Source organism: Suricata suricatta, chromosome 17, assembly GCF_006229205.1.
Source record: "Suricata suricatta isolate VVHF042 chromosome 17, meerkat_22Aug2017_6uvM2_HiC, whole genome shotgun sequence".
NCBI classification, from domain to species: Eukaryota; Metazoa; Chordata; class Mammalia; order Carnivora; family Herpestidae; genus Suricata; species Suricata suricatta.
In genome coordinates this window covers 12,940,403-12,961,080 of record NC_043716.1, presented here as the reverse complement: position 1 = coordinate 12,961,080, position 20,678 = coordinate 12,940,403, and the positions used below count along the sequence as shown (strand labels likewise).

General features: G+C 52.9%; 1 protein-coding gene across 3 annotated transcripts in view; it reads left to right on the top strand.

Moving 5' to 3' along the window:
* The window catches only part of RAP1GAP2 (RAP1 GTPase activating protein 2), a 199,338-nt gene that overhangs the window by 8,844 nt on the left and 169,816 nt on the right, over positions 1–20,678 (top strand). The window contains exons 1-2 of one of the 3 annotated variants that reach the window (XM_029927517.1): positions 7,193–7,334; positions 11,119–11,154. In XM_029927517.1, coding sequence (XP_029783377.1) covers positions 7,291–7,334; positions 11,119–11,154 — 80 coding nt within the window. In that variant the 5' untranslated portion in view covers positions 7,193–7,290. Of the gene's footprint in view, positions 1–7,192; positions 7,335–11,118; positions 11,155–19,182; positions 19,317–20,678 lie in introns of those variants that run through there. The other 2 variants (XM_029927518.1, XM_029927519.1) reach the window with 2 other exon arrangements.

Here is a 20,678-nt window from a genome sequence, read left to right as displayed (position 1 = left end):
TATAGATGAGGAGTGTGGTCTGAGGCACAGAGAAGCTGAGGGACTTGCCCAAGGTCACGCTGCTGGTAAGCAGTGGGGCTGGGGTTTGGACCCATGTTTTCTTAAACCGCAGGTGATGTTCACGCCCAGTGCATTTGAAAACCACTACTTTATAACACTGGGCCTGTCCCATTTCTTGCCTCCTTTTGCTTTCTTTTATTTGTCATTATTTTAAGTAGTGTTTATTGTGCTTTTCTAATTATATAAGTAAGACCTGCTTATTTCAGAAAACAGAAAAGAAGAAAAGAAGTCATGATCCTTAATCTCACCCCTGAACAGTATAGCCCTGAACATAATATTTAGCCTATTTTATTCCATTCGGAAGGATATCATAGCTGTCTTCCCTTGTGATTACGTGTACTCCCATACCTACTTTATATTGGCTGGAATGCACTCAGCTGTCGGGAGATGCTACCCTGTTGGTAATTTAGGTCATTCCCATTGTTTCGTAGTTATGGCAACAATGAGTCGGAGACCCTGGAAAGTACAGCTTGATTTTTTTTTTTCCTCCTTAGGATGGTGTGGAATCGAGAACAGGGTTGCTAGGTCAAAAAGCATGCATAAGAAAAAAGCAAACCTCTTGATCGAAGCATAACATACATGAAGAGAAGTGCACAGATTTTAAGTGTATGGATGAATTTCCGTATACTTGACACACGCATCTAAAATAGACACCCAGTTCCAAAACCACACCTTGATGTGTACTTCAGAAGCCCCCTTGGCGTGCGTGTAAGGATTCTGATTTGTGTTGTCAAATTTCCTCTAGCAAAGTCGTACGTTGGTCTCCTCTGAGTTTTCTTTCTCTTTTTTTCTAAATTTTTTTTAATGTTCTTTATTTTTGAGAGACAAAGAGAGACAGTGGGAATAGGGGAGGGTCAGAGAGAGAGGAAGACAGACTCTGAAGCAGGCTCCAGGCTCTGAGCTAGCTGTCAGCACAGAGCCCAACGTGGGGCTCGAACCCTCGAACCGTGAGATCATGACCTGAGCTGAAGCTGGACGCTTAACCGACTGAGCCATCCAGGCGCCCCTCCTCTGAGTTTTCTTAAGATTAAAGCACAAACTCTGCCTAAGAGCAGAATGGATGGAAGACCGTCTGGAGTCAGGCAGGGAGAGAGAGATCTTGGCCTGCCCTTTCTGGGGCAAGACTGACCTCCCTTCAGAGTAAAGGGATGGTCCCAGGGCTCGGATCCGCGTCAGTTTGAGCTCCAGATCATTAAAGGCTTTTTAAAGAAATGAGCCTTTGTTGCTGCTACTGGTTTCTGCTCTTGTTTGTTTCTTAACCTTTTTTTTTCTTTAAATTATAACATGTTAGTGGTTGAGAAAAAAATCAAGCAGCACACAGGATGTAAAGTGAAAAGTCCCTTCCCCCAAATTTTCAGCTCTGGTCCCTTCTTCACTAGTAACCAGACATGGGCCATTGCTTATGTTCCATTCCAGAAGTTGTCTCGGCATTCATAAGAATTTACATGTTTATTTAAACTAATGAGATCCTCTTAGATGAATTGTTGTGTCCTTTTTTTTACCTCGAGTTTTTAGGTTATCTTTATATAGTAACCCATATAAATTCTGCCTCCTCCTCAGCGGCTCCATTGTATCCCACGGTCTGCTTTTTGTCCAGTATGGTTAGATGACAGTCGTTCATGTTATATTTTGTATTTGCTGTTTCAGACAACGATAGAATTAACATCCATATGCATAGATCTTGTCAACTTGTAGGAGTTTACGTGTGGACTAAATCTCTAAAGACAAACTGTTGGCACGAAGGGTGTGTGCACTTGACAGTTTGATAGCTATTGCCAAATATCTACACTGGTGGTGGGAGTGCCTGTGCCTTTGTATCCACATACCGTTGTGGAGGTTTCTTTTAACTTTTACTCTGTGGTGGGCAAAAGGGAGACCTTGTCATTATTTAAGAGATGTTAGGCTGTGATGCACTTGATGGCCTTTTAGTCCACAGTCATGTACTGCTGGCAGTTGTCTTGGTGGTCTGGCGGTCCTGAGCAGATCACAGTGAGCTCTGCGGTCACGGCTCAGGGTTGTGCTCTTGGAGTCCACTTTCCACGAGCATGCTCTTGCAATTTTTTGTCCTCGCCTTGCTTCTCAGAACTCACGCAATGGGAAATTCAGTCTAGCCCTAGAGATGGTGCGCGTGGGGAGGTGACCGGTGCACCGTAAATCACAGTGCAGATGTTAGACGTCGTTTTGCCTCTGTCCTCGAAGTGTGGATTCCTAACTGATGCGTGTTTGCTGGCTCTGAATGCCATTGCGCCCTATTTCCTGGAGATCAGAATGCCCTTCTCTGCCACTGTCCTTTGTCCTCACCCGGCTTATGAAGGAAGCAGGGGTGAATCTGGCCTCCCCTTTGAGGAAAGTTCGACTGAAGCCCCAAGAGAGCAGGTGGCCTGCTCAGGGTAGTTTAGTGGAGTGGGAGGAGAGCGGAGCCCCAGCAGCCACCCCTGGTGGGTCATGCTGTGTGGAGCAGGGGAGGATCTAGGCCAAGTGGTCTAGTGCCCGCTTCTCTAGGGGCATCTGTTTCCTGCGCTTCCTGTAACTGCTCGTCCCCGTGCCTGGGAAACCAGCTTGTCTCCTCTTCCAGCTCCCAACTAGCGGCTGTGAGGACAGAGCTGTCCAAGCAGAGGAAACCACAGGGTCTCCCCCTTCCCTCCCGCCCCTGAGGGCCTGCGGACAGGGCGGAGGGGCTGTTGGCAAGGGCTTGGGCTCGAAAGCCTGGGGAGCTGGGTGGGTTCCCTGCAGCTGTGGCCTGAGCCCGGGGCACTGGCTGGGACTTGTTCCTCAGCTGGACCAGGAGCACCCACAGGCCTCCACCAGAGAAGCCAGGGCCTTGTGATTTGGTGACCCAGAGTTGGCTCCATGGACGGGGCTAGGAGCGACCTTAGGACGGAAGGAGCCCGTCTAGCCTGGTGTTGGAAGGACACGGGCACTTGTCTTTCTGATTTCATCCTTGTCTTCTCTTAGCCGTTGAGCTGTGCTGGTCTTTCAGGTGCTTAGGCTCCCTTGTCTGTGAAGTGGGCACAGTGTGAATGGGCATTTGTGCAGGTTTCAAAGGGGCAGGTTTGATCTGGTGATCAGCACTTGTCGATGCAGATCATCATATAGAACAGTGACTGATGGCTTGGTCTCTGGAATCAGACCTCGCCTTGCCACCATTGTGCCGGGCAAGTTTTGTCAAGTTCCTTAACCTTCCCGTGCCCCAGTGTCCTCATCTGTAAAATGAGGATAACAGTGGCATCATCTCAGAGGTGTCTGTGAGGTCGGAAGGAGCCACGCGGGGAGGTCGGCGCTGGCCCGTAGCACACTCTCAGATACAAGCGCTGCCCTGGGCTCCTCTGCACCCACAGCTTGTCCTGGTCTCCACGCTGACGGCTTGGTCATGTGAGTCAGCTCATTACCAACCCCCTCGCTGGGGTCAGGGAGGAAGCTGGGCCATGCTTGGTGGGGGTAGGAGGCTGGGCCTCGCTCACAGAGTGCTTCTCTTTTCTCTTGACTCACAGTCCTTCCCAGGGAGCATTCAGACCCCTCGCTGCCCAGCCCCACACAGAAGAGGAACTGAGGGCTCAGAGCAGGGGCGACGGGAAGCTGCGTGGGACCAGAGGAGGGGGCAGAATTGTAATAGATGATAATTATAATAGCACCCATAATGGTGTGGGGGCCCTGTGCTCAGTGTTTACATGTATTTGTAATCTTGTGAGCCTGGTGGCAGCCACCATATCATAGAGGAGGAAACTGAGGCCTCGGAGGTTAGGTTATGTGTTGGTGGTCATATGGCTCCAAAGCTTAGGAGCCTGGTGCTGAGGAAAAGAGAGTGGAAGATGCTCTAGAACGGCTCTTGCCTCCCTCTAGAGCTCAGAGAGTAAAACATAAGCCATCAGGGAACCTCTGTCTCCCTCCAGGCCATCACTCTGAGGAGTGAGGAGGGTATGGTGCATCAGGACTCTCCAAGGTTCCTGGGTGGCTTCAAGGACATCCGGGACTCTGTGAGTCCTGTGCCTCTTCCTGCTGACACAGCCACTCCTCCACCACAGGTCTGAGTTTCATAATTCCGTCTTTCGTGGTCACCGTGCAAGAGACCAGAAGTCCAGGTGGGAGAATCCAGCCTCTAGGTGGCAGCAGCGGGGACCTTCAAATGCTGGTCCCTGCCTGCACCTGGCCTGCATCCCTGCTGGGTTGTGGCCTGCGTGTTCCCCTGCGGATCTGGAGACTGTGAGGACCGGCACGAGAGCACCTCTCAGCGGCCTCTTTCCCTAGAATAGGATGATGGACAACAGGAATACAGGGTCACATGTGTGGACAGTTAGGACTAGATGACGGGTGCTCGGAAGAGCCCCAGCGTATTGGAATAACCCCACTTCCTTCTCTTTCACACAAAAGCGTGTCAAATGACGGGTTCCCATGATGGGTTCACTGTGAACACTCTCTAATTGATGAAAAAGTAAGTAATTTGCAACAGGAAATGTGTTGTTGGTAACCCACATGACGCCCAGGCCCGGGCTCTCACCCTGCTGCTCTCTGCACCCAGCGCGGTGCTTGGCCTGGAGTCAGACTTGGTGAGGCAGCAGGCTGAGTGGCCACAGGTGTTTCTGACCTTTACTCTTGCACTCACCAGGCTCTCCCTCTTAGTTGGGACTTCCTCAATGGAGAGTGAGAGAAATTCAACTCTATTTAACATTTTTTAAATGTTTATTTACTTTAAAGATTAAAAGAAATTTTTTTAATGTTTATTTTTGAGAGACAGAGTGTGAGCAGGGGAGGGTCAGAGAGAAGGAGATACAGACTCCAAAGCAGGCTCCAGGCTCTGAGCTGTCAACACAGCTCGAACCCATGAACTGTGAGATCATGACCTGAGCCGAAGACGTAACCGACTGAGCCATCCAGGTGCCCCTGTTTGTTTACTTGAGAGAGAGAGAGAGGGCAAGCATAAGTGGGGGCAGGGGCAGAAAGAGAGGGAGACACAGAATCTGAAACAGGGTCTAGGCTCTGAGCTGTCAGCTCGGAGTGTGATGCAGAGCTTGACCCCACGAATTGGGAGATCATGACTTCAGCCTAAGTCAGTTGCTTAACCAATGGAGCCACCCAGGTGCCCCAAGAAATCCAACTCTAAACCCAACTAAATCCAGCTGGCTTTAGGAATAATGGGATATGTATCTGGCTCTTGCACACCTAGGGGTCAACTGGCTGCTGGCACACCTCGCTCCAGGAAGTTTTTTTTTTAAGTGTATTTATTTATTTTGAGAGAGAGAGAATCCTAAGCAAGCTCTGTGCTATCAGTGCAAAGCCTACATGTGGCTCGTTGCCATGTGCTGTGAGATCATGACCTGAGCCAAATCTGAGTTGGAGGCCGAACGGATTGACCCACCCAGGCGCCCCTCCAGGAGATGTGATGATGTCCTGCAGACCTGCTCTTTCTCCTGCTCACTGTGTGGCAGTTCATGCCCCTGCCCTCCTCTGCATGGTGCTTCCATCCTGTGGTTTAGCGGCTAGGCAGCGGAAGGGGTGTGCTCTGGGAGTGAGTCTTGTTGGGTCCGCTGGCTTCTCCTGCCTGTTCCTAGTTACTGTGGTCAGCAGGGGGGTGCCCTGGTTGGTCAGGCTGGCCAGGTGCTCCCTCTGGGAGCAGATGGAGCACAGAACTGTTTTACTCCGAGGGAGGCCAAGTGGATGCAGGGCAGGACCCAAGGTGTCCATGGTACCCATTGAGCGTCTTTGGGGGGTACAGTGTGGGGAGGGCCTGGGCGTGGGGTGGGCATCCTGCAGGGAGCCAGTGGTCTGATGCAACCCCAGAGGGTAAAGCACACCCTCCTTCCTTTCCCGGTGAAGCTGGGGGCGGAGGGTGCGGCCTGAACTGAGGACCAGGCTTGTGCGGGAAAGCCTGCTGCCTTAGAGGAAAGGGTCCGCCCTTGCCACACCCAGACCTGAACTGCCCTTGAAGCTGCTCCTGCAGCCCAGGTAGCCTTCCCTGCTTCCGCAGAGTCCATGGAAATGCCTGTGCCCTTTGTCCATGATGTCTGGATTGAGGGGGGGCCTCTTGTCCCACAGCACAGATCCAATGCCCAGAGTGGCAGTGGACCCCAACCAGGAAACTGAGAGAGGCCAGTGACAGCAGCCATGGTAGCTTTGTTTCCCTTTCTCCACTGCCCCGAGGCAGGGCCGGGGCCTGGTCCCCGCCTGTGTCCCCCCAACCTAGTCTGCTGTAACCTATGTGCCACACCCCTCCATGGGTTGTCATTATTGAGCCCCTACTGCATACCTGGCATGGTCAGCACTGGTGCAAGCAGAGATGAGGGCTAGCTTTTTGTCCCAGCTAGGAAGAAACACATTTGCACACACATGCTGCTCTCCCTCTGCTGACCTCCGTCTAGGCACTCGGGGGTCTGAGAAGTACAGATCTGTGACTGTGTATGGGTATGTATGAATGTACCTTGAGGGCGTGTGTGCAGTCTGAGCGTGTGCACGTGGGTCTGTGTCCATGTGTGAGCCTGTTTCACGGGGAGTTATGTGTATATGATGTACATGCAAGGTGTCTCTGGAGTCTGTACGAACTGCATGTGAGTGTGCACTACCTGTGTGTCTGTGTGTGGGTGTGTAACGACACTATGTGAGCATGCCTATGTGCACCTGTGGGTCCTGGGCATCTGTATGTGCACACTTGCATGTGCCCCTGTGCTCGTGGGAGTGCACGTGTACTCGTGTCCACAAGTGTGCGGGTGTCCTTACCTGTGTGGGGCTGGTTCATCTGGAGTGTGCTGAGCCGTGGGGGGGTGGGCAGGAAGGCAGAGGTCCCGTCCTGGGCAGCCGCAGGGAGTGGGGGTGCGGGCCATCTGCAGGGCTCTCGGCCTTCCAGCGAGCTCTTTCTCTCCCTCCCAGGCACATCTGTGGGAGTCCTCTGGCCCCCTTGGGGCTCTGGGAACCAGCGGTGTGTGGGGCTGAGCTGCCGGGCGCGGGCTGTGGTGCAATCTGCCAGCCGAGCCCCTTCCGGAACTGCGGGTTCCTCTGGGCAGGGGAAGCTGCCCTCTGCGACCTCCCCTGCCTCCCTGGTGCCTCCTGGAGGGCAGGACACACCTCCCAGCCCCGGGCCTCACCCACAGGAAGTGCTGGGGTTGGGGGCAGGCAGTGGGGGAGGTGCTGCGCCCAGTGTCCCGCCCTGCGCCTGTGGCCCCGCTGACCCCGCTGCACTGCCACCCTTTTGCCAACAGTCCTGGGGACATCGCTGGGTTCCAGGGCCCCACGGCCACAGCCATGTTTCGCAGGAAGCGCAGCGTCTCCTTTGGGGGCTTCGGATGGTGGGTAACATGGGACGGCTGTTGAAGGGATGGGAGCGAACCTAGCGGCCAAGTCTTGCGTCTGCTGGGGCTGCCTGTGCGAGCAGAGGGCTCGGGCTGTGCCTGAGGCCCGGGTGGGCAGGGGGGCATTGCAGACGCCGTGGCTGGGTGGAGGGGGCGGGGATACTAGCTGTCCCTCAGTTACCCTGGAGTAGGACCTAGGGAGTCGGGAAGGTTGGAGCTGGAGCCAGTGTGAACAAGGTGGCATGCGTGTGTCTGTGTCTGTTCCCGTGTGTGTGTGGCATGTCTGCAGCTGCCAGTCTGTACGGCCAGGTATGACGTGTGGGACTGGCTGGGTGGGCGTGCTGTGTGTGTGACCACGCGTGAACTCTGTGCTCCCGAGCAGGTGTGTGTGCGCGTCTGGGCTCTCTAGCTTCGTGTGCTCTTGTCTGTGCAGGTGTGCCACACTCCCGTCTGGGTCAGGTCGTATGTGACGTCGTGGTGGGGCATCTCCTGCACACTGGACCTTTGGGCCCGGTCCTCTCCGTGGCATAGGTGGAAAAGATGAGGCACACCCATCTCCACAGGTCCCGCCCCTCTCCGGGCAGCCAATCCCAGCTCTGTCCCAGCCCTAGCAGCTGGACTAGTGCCACTTGCCTGGTCCTCTGGGCCACCTTTTGCCACTAAGCTTCTGTCTGGGACAAGGGAGAGGCTCTTTCCTCCCCTGGGGCCAGAAACCAGGGAAACCGAGGTCAAAGACTTGTCTATGGTTACCAGCCGCTGGCAGCTTCTCCTCAGCTGGGGAACAGGGTCTAGTGGTTTTCATTATCGGTTTCCTTTCAGCCTGTGGGCCTGGGGCCTTGTGAAACATTCCTGCTGCTGCTGCAGGGAGGGTGGCCAGGGGTGCCCTGGTGTGGAGTCTGGTGGGCAAATTGAAGGGGGACAGAGACACGAGAGACAGAGGAGGGGGCACAGTGTCGGGAAGGAGGTGGGCTCCGCTTCTCCGGCTGATTATGCTTCTCTGTGTGTGCAGCATCTGACTTCCCTTTTCCTCCTCTTTGAAGACTCTTTGCCGTCCATCCTCTGGCAGGAGGGGTTGTGGGTGCCCCATGTTTGGCAGATGGGGACAGCGAGGATGAGATGATGCTAGAGGTGGCACAGTGTAGCCTAGTGCCTGCTTACAGGCTCTTCCTGACGGCGGGGCAAAGGGGTTCCTGCCCCAAGCGTGAGGTCTGGGTCCAAGTCACCTTGTCTGCTTCCTAGTCAGGCTGGCTAGGGTTGCTACAGGGCAGGGCCCAGGCCATGAGAGGGTACCCTCTGAGACCCACCCTTCTCTGGGAAGCGTGGAACAGAACAAGGAACTGTGTGGCACATGTACACGCTCTGTATGTGCTTATGGAATGATTAAGTGAAGTGTTTCTTGCCCATGACAGGCATCGGGTAGCGGTTCATTGAGTCTGAGGGGCGCAGGGCTTGCTGGTGGGCCTGCAGGGTTAGGGCAGCCATCGCCTGGAGATGATGTGCAGATCCCTGGAGCCTGGGTCCACTCCACACGGTGAACAGAATCTTGGGGGCTGGTATTTTAGATGCTCCTTTGCATGCCAGGGTGGATAGCCAGTGGCATCAGCAGAAGACAAGGTGAGGAGAGGGAGTGGGGGTGGGGAGGAGAGAGAGAGTGCCAGGGAGAACCTTGGGAGTTTGGCTTTCTGAAAGAGAAAAGCTCGGTTTCACAGCTACTGGCCTATCTCGTGTCTCAGCCCTGCCAAGGCCACAGGCCCCGCCCTCCCAGGGCCACACCCCAGCATGGGAACCCTGTGGACGGACTGCTGGGTAGGTGTGGATGTGGGGGCTGGACCAGGGATTGCTGTGACCCACAGTGTCACTGGGTGGTGTGCGGGTGGAGGGGGCCACACCAGAAGTCTGGGTGTTAGTGCTGGTTCCACCTTGGCTCATTGAGGAACTCAGATGGGACACTTCCCCTCTCTGGGTCTCAGTTTCCCCATGTGTAAGAGGGGGATTTCCACCTGATGCACAGGATGTCGTAAGAATTAAAAGGGATTCCTTGAGAAAATATGAAATGCAGGGGCTTATTGTTGAGGTTACAGTTAGGTAGCTCGGTAGTTCTGGATTACAAATATTACAGCAGAATGGGGGCATCGGTCTCCTGGATTCACCCTCCCCCCTCTGGTGGGCTGAATGGGAAAGGGGGCTTGTCTGTGTGCTTGAGGGTTTAGGGCCCCACGAGACCCTGAGGAACCAGTTGTGGAGGCTCCCTGGAAAGGGCCCAGGGTGCAGTGGGGAAGAAGCCGGGGGGACCTGGGCCAGGAGCTTTGGGGTATGGCTTGTTTTGCTGCTGAGAAGTGAGGTCAGAAGGTGCTGGGAGTTTACTCAGAGTGAAAGGGTCCCACCTCCCAGCTCAGGAGCGTGGTGCCGACTCATGATTGCTGCAGCAGCTCTGTGTCCTCCCCGTGCAGCCCCTGACGCTGCTCCCATCCCGTCCTGATAGTCGTGTGCATGGAAGCTTGTGGCAGAGCTGAACAGACAGAATTGGGTGGCTGAAAGATCTTTCCAGGGTTTCGAGCATCCTGGACGTGGCGGTGATTTGGGTGGCACTGATGGTGATGGTGACACAGGGGATGGTGGTGAGACGGAGGGTGATGCTGACACGGAGGTGTGGTAACACTGATGGTGATGGTGACAGTGGTGGTGTTGATGACATGGGGGTGGTGTGACACCGGTGGTTGTGACCCCTAAACAAGAGGAGATACTGACAGTGGGAATCTCACCCACCTTTCTGTGTTTGGAGAGAGGAAGGGGCCTCTTTTACCAGCCATAAGGGCTGGCATATGCACGGGGTAAAAATAGACGCTTAGCAGCACTGCCTTGTCTTCCAACAAGGGTGGGTGCAGCCTGGGGCGGAGGGGCTGGCTGTCAGGAGAGCCTGCTGTGAGTGTGATCTTCCCTGCTCTGAGCTCCATGCCTGGCAGTTCCCACTTGTCCATGCACCCTGAAGCCTGCCGTTGGGTTCTGTCTCACGAGTTGGGTCTGCCTGCTTGCATGGCCTGGCAGCTCCCAGAACAGGAGGGTCCTGGTGCTGGCCTCTTTCCAAAGCAGAAGCCCAGGGAATGTCGATGTGTTGAATGTCCAGCCTCCAGTGACCAATGCAGCTGGCTTGCAGATGCCTCTCGTGGAGCGGGAGCAATGAAGGGAGATGCTGTATACAAAGGGATCTCTGGGTTTGGAGTGGGAACCTGGATTCAGACTGGGCCACTGATGTTATCCTCCTGAACCTCTGTTTCCTCATTTCTTTATTTGTGTGTGTGTGTGTATGTGTGTGTGTGAGAGAGAGAGAGAGACAGAGAGAGACAGAGAGAGAGACAGAGACAGTGTGAGCAGGGGAGGGTCAGAGAGAGAGAGACACACAGAATTTGAAGACAGGCTCCAGGCCCTGAGCTAGCTGTCAGCACAGAGACAGACGCGAGGCTTGAACCCACTAATGCGAGATCATGACCTGAGCCAAAGCCGGATGCTCTACTGACTGAGCCCCCCAGGCGCCCCTGTTTCCTCATTTCTAAACTGGGAAGAGTAACAGTACCTGCCTTGTAGGGTTATATGTGACTCCAGCCTCCCAGAGCTCACAGCCCTCTCTTCCTGGGCTGCAGCAGAGCTCCAGGTTGGAGCGGCTCTCCCCTGCAGGGCCCTGCCGGTCTGGTGGCCTAGACTGGTCAACGGACAATCCCAGCAGATGCTAGGTGGTAGCCTTCAGCCTCGGCACTGACCAAAGCCCTTGCTTTTCTCTTGGCAGGATCGACAAGACCATGCTGGCGAGCCTAAAGGTCAAGTAAGTAGTCACTTCCTGTTATGTAGCGATCAGAGATGATGGCAGGCCAGAGCCCCTCTGGGCCCTTCGTTTCCCCCTGAGTTGTGGGGAACCTGAGTGGGGCTGTAGCATTTGTCAGATGCTCCGTCTCAGTCTTAGGGGCTTTGGTTGGAGAGGTTGGACCAGGCTCTCGATTCCTGGGGCGTCTGGAGACAGGCATGCCGGCATGGAAGCAGCAGGCGCCTGATTGATGGTAATGTGTACAGTCCTGTCTTTTAGGCCATAACGTGGACATGAGAAAGATAATTTTATTTCCTGTCCCCTTGATGATTATATGAACCCCCCGTTCCATCAGGCTTTCTCGCATTCCTACCTACCTGGAAAAGTGTGCCACATAGTTCTAGAGCCTCATCAAATACTCCAGTGTGCGTGCGGTCAGTTGGTCACTGAGTCATCTGTTGCCAGACAAATGTCATCCTGATGGGCCCAACCCTGCGGCTCTCTGAGGCTTCAGCACCAGGTCTGGGGGCTGGGACTTGTCTGCTGCGATGGGCCATATGTCTGCTCATCTGTCTGGGAGCCCTGAGCAGACACACCTCTCTCCCAGAACCTCCACCTGCTCTTCCCTCACTGTCTTCGCTCCTTTTCCACGTGTATTTCTCACCAAACCATTGTGTTTACATCCTGATCCCCTCTCCCTCTTCCGACTTTAAAAACGTCGGCTTCTGTCTTCATCCCTTTCGGCAATGAGTACTGACCAGCCACCTGCTCCAATTGAGTGAATTGAAAAGGAGGGAAATTCTAGGAGGCAAAAATAGCATTGGTCACTAGCCCAAAATATTATCCTGCCAGGTATGAGTAAGCTGGTGCACGCGAAATTCCTCCAATGAGTGCTCTCCTTCAGAGGCAGCTCGGCCCGCTTGCGACACCCCGTCTCAGCTGAAAGGTTTTCCAGGCCAGCCCCCTCTGCCATGCCATTTAGTTGCTAGCGCTGGCTGTGTATGCCCTGGGTGTGTGTCCACGGGCAGAGCTCAGCCAGTCTTGAGAGTTGGCAGATAGGGGGTGAGAATAAGCTACTTCCCACTTGGGCCTGTTTTGCTTAGGACGGTGAGGTGAGCAGTTAGCAGGGCAGGGATGAGTGGCAGACAGTCGCTGCCTTCTGAGAACTTTCTGCAGTGGGAGTGGTCTTGGAAGACTGCCAGGAGGAGGTTGCTTCTCTAGCAGCTCTTGAAGATAGGACGGGACCACGGGTGCACCTGTGCCTATGCTGGTTGATGTGGGGTATGATCAGCACGGCTCAGTGTTCAGGGAAAATCGTCACTTATGGGCAAGGCGTTTGACTTCTCCAGACTTCAGTTTTTGCATCCTATGTCTGAGGCCTGATTTTCCCTGAGCTTCTTATCTGTGTATTGAATGAGAATTAGGCACGAAGCAGAGTTACTAAGGGGGATGGAGTGGTAGGAATGTTTCTTTTGGTGTGTTTTGGGATACTTAGTTCAATTTCACAAGCATTAATTGAGAGCCTGTTTAACGGGTAAAGATGGTGTGTGTAACCTGGAAGGGAACTAGTTACAAGGTGTAGTGAAGGGCTGGGGGCACTGACCAGTGTTGGGATTGGGTATCCGGGGGACAGTCTGAGGGCTTTGGTCCTGGGGAGATAGTACTGTGATGGTTGTTTGGGACAGTGTGTAGGGCTGTGTTCTTACTTGTAATTGGTTAAGATTCTTCTGACTGCAAGAAAGAAAAACTCAGTGTAATCTGATTAAACACAAGGGGGTTACAGAAAAGGTCCCAGGGTGTCTCAGGGAACCCGGGGGAGGAAACGAGCTTCAGTTCGGGAGGGGTTGAACAGGAGCTGGAGAGCCTCCCCATCAAAATTCCTGCTGGCTTCTTTGCAGGAATTGCTAAACTGATCCTAAAATTTGTACGGAAGTTTAAGGGCTGTCTTTTTGTTCTTTTTTTAAAGATTATATATTTTGAGAGGGAGAGAAAGTGGGGGAAAGTATATGAGTGGGGAAGGAGCAGAGAGAGAGGGAAGGAGAGAGAATTCCAAGCAGGCTCCATGCTGTCAGCACAGGGCCTGATGTGGGGCTTGATCCTAAGAAATGAGATCATAACCTGAGCTGAGATCAAGAGTCGGGTGCTGAACCAACTGAGCCACTCATGCACTCCTAAACTTATGGGTAGTCTTGAAGAAGAAGAACAAAATTCAAGGACTGTACTTCCTGATTTTGAAATTTAGTACAAGGCTGCAGCAATCAAGACAGTGTGGCACTGGTGTAAGGATAGCCAAACAGATCAACACAACAGAATTCAGAGTCCAGAAATTTTGTGGTCAGTTGATTTTTCAACAAACGTGTCATGACAATTCAATGGAGAAAAGTAGTCTTTCGGCTGGTGCTGGGACAGCTGGATCCACATCCAAAAGAAGGAAACAGAACCCCTCTTTCACACCATATGCAAAAATTAACTCCAAATGAATCAAAGACTAAATGTAAAAGCTAAAACTATAAAAGTCTTAGAAGAAAACATAAGAGTAAACCTTTGTGACTTCGAATAAGGCAGTGGTTTCTTAGATATGACACCAAAAGCATGAGTAACAAAAACAAATCGATAAAGTGAACTTCATGAAAATTAAAAACTTTTGTGTTACAAAGGACACCATCAAGAAAGTGAAAAGTCAATCCACAGAGTGGGAGGAAGTATTTGCAAATCATATCTGATAAGGGACTTAAAGCTAAAATACATAAAGAGCTCTCAACAATATAAAGACAACACAATTAAAAAATGTGCAAAGGATCTGAATAGACATTTTTCCAAAGAAGATACATAAATGGACAATAAGCATATGAAAAGATGTTCAGCATCATTAGCCATCGGGGAAATAGACATCAAAGCCACAGTGCGATACTACCTCACACCCACTGGAATGACTATAATCGGAAAGAACATAATGGCAAGTGTTGGTGTGGATGGGGAGAGACTGAAACCCTTGTTCACTACGGCTGGGAATGTAAAATAGTGCAGCTGCTTTGGAAATCAATCTGACAGTTTCTCAAAAGGTTAAACACCGAGTTACCATATGACCAGCAATTCCTTTCTTAAGAATATACCCAAGAGAAATGAAAATGTATGTTCACGTAGAAACTTGTAACATGAATGTTCATAGCAGCATGATTAATAAACAATAGCCAAAGTGTAAACAAACCAAATGTTCATCAATGGATGGATGGGTAAACAAAATGTGACACATTGATACAATGGCATATCATTTGGCCATCAAAAGAAATCAAATACTGACACATGTTACAACATAGATGAACTTTGGAAGCGTTATGCTAAGTGAAAGTCAACAACCACATATTGTATGATTCCATTTATATGAAATGTCTAGAATAAGCAACTTCATAGAGACACAAAATAGATGCGTGGTTTCTTAGGGCTGGGGAGTTGTTGGGGGATGAGCGCTAAAGGATACAGGCTTCTATGTGGGGTGATAGAAACGTCCGAGGACTAGATAGTAGCGATGGCAGCACAACCTTGTGAACATACTAGAAGCCATTGAATTTACACTTTAAAATGGTGAATTGTATGATGTATACATTACATCTCAATAAAACTGTTGGAAAAGAGAGAGAATCTTACTGGCCCAGCTTGGGTCAGTTGTGTACCCCTGGTCCAATCAGCTTAGCTGGAGAGATGAAGTTTTATGGATAAAATATGGCTGCTGTGGTCACCTCTCTCTGTGGGAGGGGTTAGTTCCCAAGAGGAAAGGTGGCTTGTGGGCTGGACAGACACCATAAAAGCTTTAAGCTAGCCACCCCTACTACCCTTGGGCCTAAAAGGGATTTCAGTACCTGTTCCTCCATCCTTCTCCCTCCCCTCCCTTGATAGTCCCCAATATGGAGATCTGTCTGGATGCCCAGGGTATGGCCGTGCTTGCTGATATGTCCATTAGATTAACATTTTTAAAATTTATTTATTTTGAGAGAGAGAGCAAGCAGGGTAGGAGCAGAGAGAGGGGAGAGAGAGAATCACAAGCAGGCTCCTCACTATCAGTGCAGAGCCGGAAGCAGGGCTCAAACTCAAAGTAAGATCATGACCTGAGCCGAAATCATGAGTCGAATGCTTAAGCAACTAAGCCACCCAGGTGCCCTGCTGATATGTCCCTTAGGAAGCCAACTACTTGGGCTACAGCTCTCCTAGGCACCAGGGTGCCACTTTCCTTCTGCCTCTTCTGGGTGAGACATCTTCCTACTAGTGTAGCCCAGTGACTTCACTGAGCACCAAACACCCTTGCGCTGTGGCCAGTGCTCCCAGTTGCCTTAGCTCTTTCTCTGGGGACCTGGTGCTCTCGACACAAAGACAGTCAGCCACGCACCTCCTGGAGGTGTCCCTGAGCTATCCAGCTCCGAGGGTGGGGGTCCTGGCCTCGCCACTGCTGAGCACTTACTGTTAAGTTGTCATTGCACAGTTTCCCTGAGGTTTCACAACGGCCTCCTGGAGCAGCTGCCGTTACTCTCTGCATGGTACAGATGAGAAAATGGAGGCTCGGAGAGGTTAGGACCCCTGGCTAAGGTCATCAGTGAGGAGGTCGTGGAGCTGGGGTTTGAGTCCAGGTCTGTACTTTGTGGCTGGTTTCGTCTGGGCTGGAGCTGAATGGTTCTCAGCACCTTCCCTGCCCACTCTGCTTTCTCACTCTTTTTTACCCCCTCTGTGCTCGGGGGCTGTGTACCTAGTCTCGGTGCCTTGGCCACAGAACGCACCTCTGCCTTTACCACACATGCCCTTGCTGGAGGCCCGGCTTGAGTGGCATGTCTGGTGCCTGGATGATGAGGACCCTCACAGGCAGGTGGTGCAGGGGCATGGAACCACACAGGAGCAGTGGAGAGAGTGGTGGTGGCAGGGCACATGGGAGAAAGAGTTGGGAGGTCAGTTATAGTCCCAGCCCAACTGATGGGCAAATGGTTAACCTCTCCAAGACTCAGTTTCCCCATCTGTAAAATGGGAGGGTTGTTGGGCTACTGTCTAATCTGCTCTCTTGTAGCTTTGACATTCTAGTTTACCTTCATGACTTTTGTCCTTTTGTCTTTCTCTGAGGACCTCGATGATGGCAGGTACTCACTGTTGAAAAAGTGAACACGTGCATGCATGAATGAATGTCTTTGAAAACAGGGGCTTTGTACATTTCATCTCTGGCTTCCTAGCATCTAACATCGTGCTTGGCACATGGCAGGTTCTCAGTCTAGATTTGGTGAATGATTCAGTTATGGGTCATGATGGTTAGCCTATCGTGCAGAATCAGCAGATGGATCTGGGGCCAGCTTGGGAGAAGGTTATAAGGTCCTTCTAGAACCAAGATGTTCTAGAACCTTCTGGGGCTGACCCCTTAGTCAACTGCAGTAGTTGAGCCATAGACTAGATTCCCCCGGAGGAGAGCCCAGGCTGACAGGACCAGTATCTAGGAGTTGCTCATGGAGATCCTTGAAGCAGCATCCAGAGGGTGAGGACCTGAGCTGGGAGCCTAGATAACTTTCCGTTACTCCTTTCTGCTGCCCTGCCCTCCCTTGTTGACCCCTGCTTCTTTGCTAACGAAGGAGATGGGCAGGTCCACGTGCATGGGAGTGTGCATGCGTGTGTCCGCTGCAAAGGCTGGGAGCCATGCTTCAGCCAGCAGCAGTCACACTCCTCATGGTGAGGAAGTCAGAACCCATAACCTTGTAGGAAACAGAATCCAACTTTCTTAATATACATTATTATGTTTATTTATTTTTGAGACACACACACACACACACACACACACACACACACACACACAGTACGAGTAGGGGAGGGGCAGAGAGAGAGGGAGACAGAATCTGAGGGAGGCTCAGACCTGACGTGGGGCTCGGATCCACAAACTGTGAGATCATGATTGATGCTTAACTGACTGAGCCACACAGGCGCCCCCAAAATCCACCTTTCTAATGGGTTGTCCCAGCTCTTGGTCATTAGAAATGGCATCTCTGAACAGAGAGAAAGCATGTGATGAAGCCTGGAGGTGACTATGTCCTCTTGTTTCTTCCTCAAGAGAGGGAGGAGAGGGCCTGGCGGAGCGGGCTTCCCAGCGGCCTGGCTAAGAGCAGCATCGCAGCTGTCCTGTGGTTCGGCCAGACGACACCTCACGGCCATTCCTGCTCTAGGTTCAGATTTCGCCAGCTAAGAACTCATCATTTTATTAGAAGCAGGTGACCACAGGGCAGGAACAGACCTAGCGCATCTTCTCTTGGCCTCTGGGGCGGTTGATGGCAGCGGCTGGAGCCCCGTTTCCTGCAGGATGGGGGCTTTAAACTCAAGGCTTGCATCCCCATTCTGTGAGAATTACACACCAAATCTAGAAGATTTCCTTTACAGGCATCTGCTTCTAGCTCTTATGGTGTTGTTGGCAAGGCCACACGCTCATGTTGCAGAGAGAGCAGAGGGCCCAGGTGTCAGTGCATCGTCTCTGCCTCCAGCCTTCCAGCCTTCCTTCCAGAAAGCCCATGACTCCACAGGCCCCCCTTGATTCCAATTCAGTGGCTTTTTCCATGCCTTGGTAAGGCCATGATCACCAATTTATTTCCCCATTTTCCACCAGGATTTTGTTTACTGTGGATTACAAGAATCCTTCAGGTACCACCAAGATGTTCTAGAACCTTCTGGGACTGCCCCCTTAGTCACCTCCTCTTACACACTCAGGGCATGTGCTGAGAGTTTGCTGGGTTGTTAAGGACGGGGGAGCTTGCTGTTCTGGGGGTTAGAATGCTGCATCAGTTCAGCTCATAATTATTGGGCACCTCATTCCAAGCCCGGTGCCAGGCCCTGGAGGTGGTGGGGAGACAGAGATGAAAAAGACACAGTCTCTGCTCATGAAAGCTTACAGCCCTGCAGGCAGGCAGACATACAGTCAGACAACTGCCGGGGAGTGTGATGAAGTCTGGCAGAGATGTCTCCGAGAGGATGGAAGGGGTTTCCTGCAGACTTGGCCATGCCTGAGCCGTGTCCAAGGGTGAGTAAGGTCGGCCCGCAGAAGAGAGCGGCAGCAACAGCGCACAGACAGTGAGGTGAGAAATGGGGGGGCTATTACCTCAGATGGAATACTGGGCTGGGAGAATGGGGGAGTATGGGGCAGGCTGGGCGGCCCCTGGCAGAATGGGACAGCTGTGCGGACGGCTGAGCTGGCTTCCTCCCGGAGCCATTGGAGGGTTTTAAGGAGAGTAGGACCCAGATTTGAGTCTGAGGGTCTCCTGGCTGTTCTCTGCTGACTCACTGGAGAGGTTGGAAGCTGGGGCAGGGCAGTGGGGTTGGAGAGAGGGGACAGATTGGAGAGTTATCGAAGAGGTGGTCTCCCCAGCCTGAATTAGATTGGATGTGGGAGGTGAAGCAAGGGAGGGGTCAAGGTGAAGACATTCAAGTTCTTGGATGAGCTGTTGGGTGGATATGGGTCCCGTTTATGGAGAAGGGGGGGAGCCTATTTATAGGCTCTGAATACATAATCTCTGCTCCCCCCTTTCCCCTCTCCCCTCTCCCCTCTCCACGTGGCTGGTTTAGATCCTAACCCTCATACCTACCCTCCCCCTGACCATAGAGGGGAATGTGAAAGGCTACAAGAGATGGTCTGTGGCCAGGAAACAGGCCAGGGGGTGCCCTTTCCCTGACCTTGCAGGCAGACCTGCTTAGCTCTAGGGTGCCTTTGGCAGGGGGGCTCCAGGTAAGCACTGGCTGGTGCCACTGCCCTTGTGCCCAGCAGCAGGCTGGGCCACGCATGCAGGGCACCCACTTTCAGACGCCCTGTGGCCCTGAGCCTGAGCACAGTGTTGGTGTGTGTAGGTGTGTGTAGGCATGTGTGTGCGTGCAGGTGGACATGAGCTTTGAGGGCCCATGTGGGTGACTGTGTGGTGCCTTTTTTGGCTTTAGCAAGTTCCTATGGTAACCACGAACATGTCTCTTTTGGAATCTGGAGTCTCAGGGCGTGAGTGGTTACGGGGAGAAGCAAGGCGGGCGGGTGCGCAGCTGGCAGTTGGGCTGTGGCCTGATTTCATCGCCAGACACCGAGGATGCACCTGGAGGTGCCATTTGCCAGGCAGCCGGGTCTGCAAACTCCAGGGATTTGTGTGTTCCTGGCCCTCATCCCGGCTGGTCCCTGCTATGCCTAGGAGGCCCTGGTGAGTCCCTGTTCTGGTTTCTTGGTGGCCAAGCAGTTCCCTGGGTCTTGACCAGGTCTGGTGGGTGTCTGGTGATGGATGTGCAGGGAGTTGGCTGGCAGCTCTGGCCAGTGGGCACTGTGCGTTGGGCCCTTCTGAGGTGGGTATGAGACTCTGGGCAGGAGGGGTTCTGCCTATCCCTGCGGCCTTGTGGGGGTGTTTGCCAGGCGGCTGGTGAGCTGAGTGGTCCTTACTGATCCCACGGGACGGGGCTAAGTGTGTTACTGTGGGGGACAAGGCAGGCAAACAGGACAGTGCGATGCAGATGGGCAGCCTGGGGCCCACCAGCCTGGACCCAGCTCTCCTTGGGGGAGCCCCCTCATCTCATTCAACTCCCTGAAAGAGGTTGAGCTTCTTCACAGGTCTCCCCAGACCCAGAGGCCTGCTGGCCTGAAGAGAAGGCTCTGGGTCCCGTGGGGGAGGAGGCCAGAGGGCTCTGCTTGGCTGACCAGGGGCTGGATTTGGCCTGGGCTGGGGAAGGATTGCTCCAATGGGCTTTGAAGAGAGGAGAGGCTCTGACTCCCCACGTTGTCCATCCCATGTGCTTCCTGTCCATACACTGTGGACCCCTGGGTGTGACCCTCACTGCCCTCAGACAGGCTCCTGCTGGAGAGGGGCCGAGGCAGCACTTAGAGGTGCCTGGGGATATGGGGGTTCTTGCTTTGATTTCCTTCCTCCTGCTGGCCCTCTGGGGCTGGGAGCGGGGCGTGGGGATGGAAGCGTAGGGAGGGGATGTAGACGACCCTTCTGGCTTGTGCTGGGAGGGGAGGGCCCTCCCCCAGGAGCTAGCCCTCCCCTCTCCCTCTGAGGGGGTCCTGGTGAGGCTCTGCTGGGATGGGGGCCATGCAGCAGGGGTTGCTAGGTCTGGCTGTGCAGTTGTTGGGCTGCTGAAGGGCAAGGAAAGCAAGGAAAGTGGGTATTCTGTGCTTTTTCCAGACCATCTAGGCCCCTCTTTTCTAGAAGGAGAGTCCAGAGCCTGATCCCCAACAGCTTTCCCTGGGAGCAGTGGGAGAAGTGGGAGCCTTTAAGAGAGATCTCCAGATCTCTGGAATCTTTGAATCTCAGAACGTGAAATAAAAAGTCAGATTAGCCACTATATGAATTCATTGTGCCCCTGAAACTAGTCCCTGAACCTGAGCTTGGTTACCTCCAGTAACAGGGAGCTCATTACTTTGTAATGATGCCTATTCTATTACAGTACATCCTGAGTGTTCAAAGATGACCATTCTTTTCATCTGGAATCTCTGTAGCTACCATTCCTTGGTCTCCCATCGCTTCCCAAACGAGGCTAATCCTGCTTTCACCCAACACCCTTTCAGATTT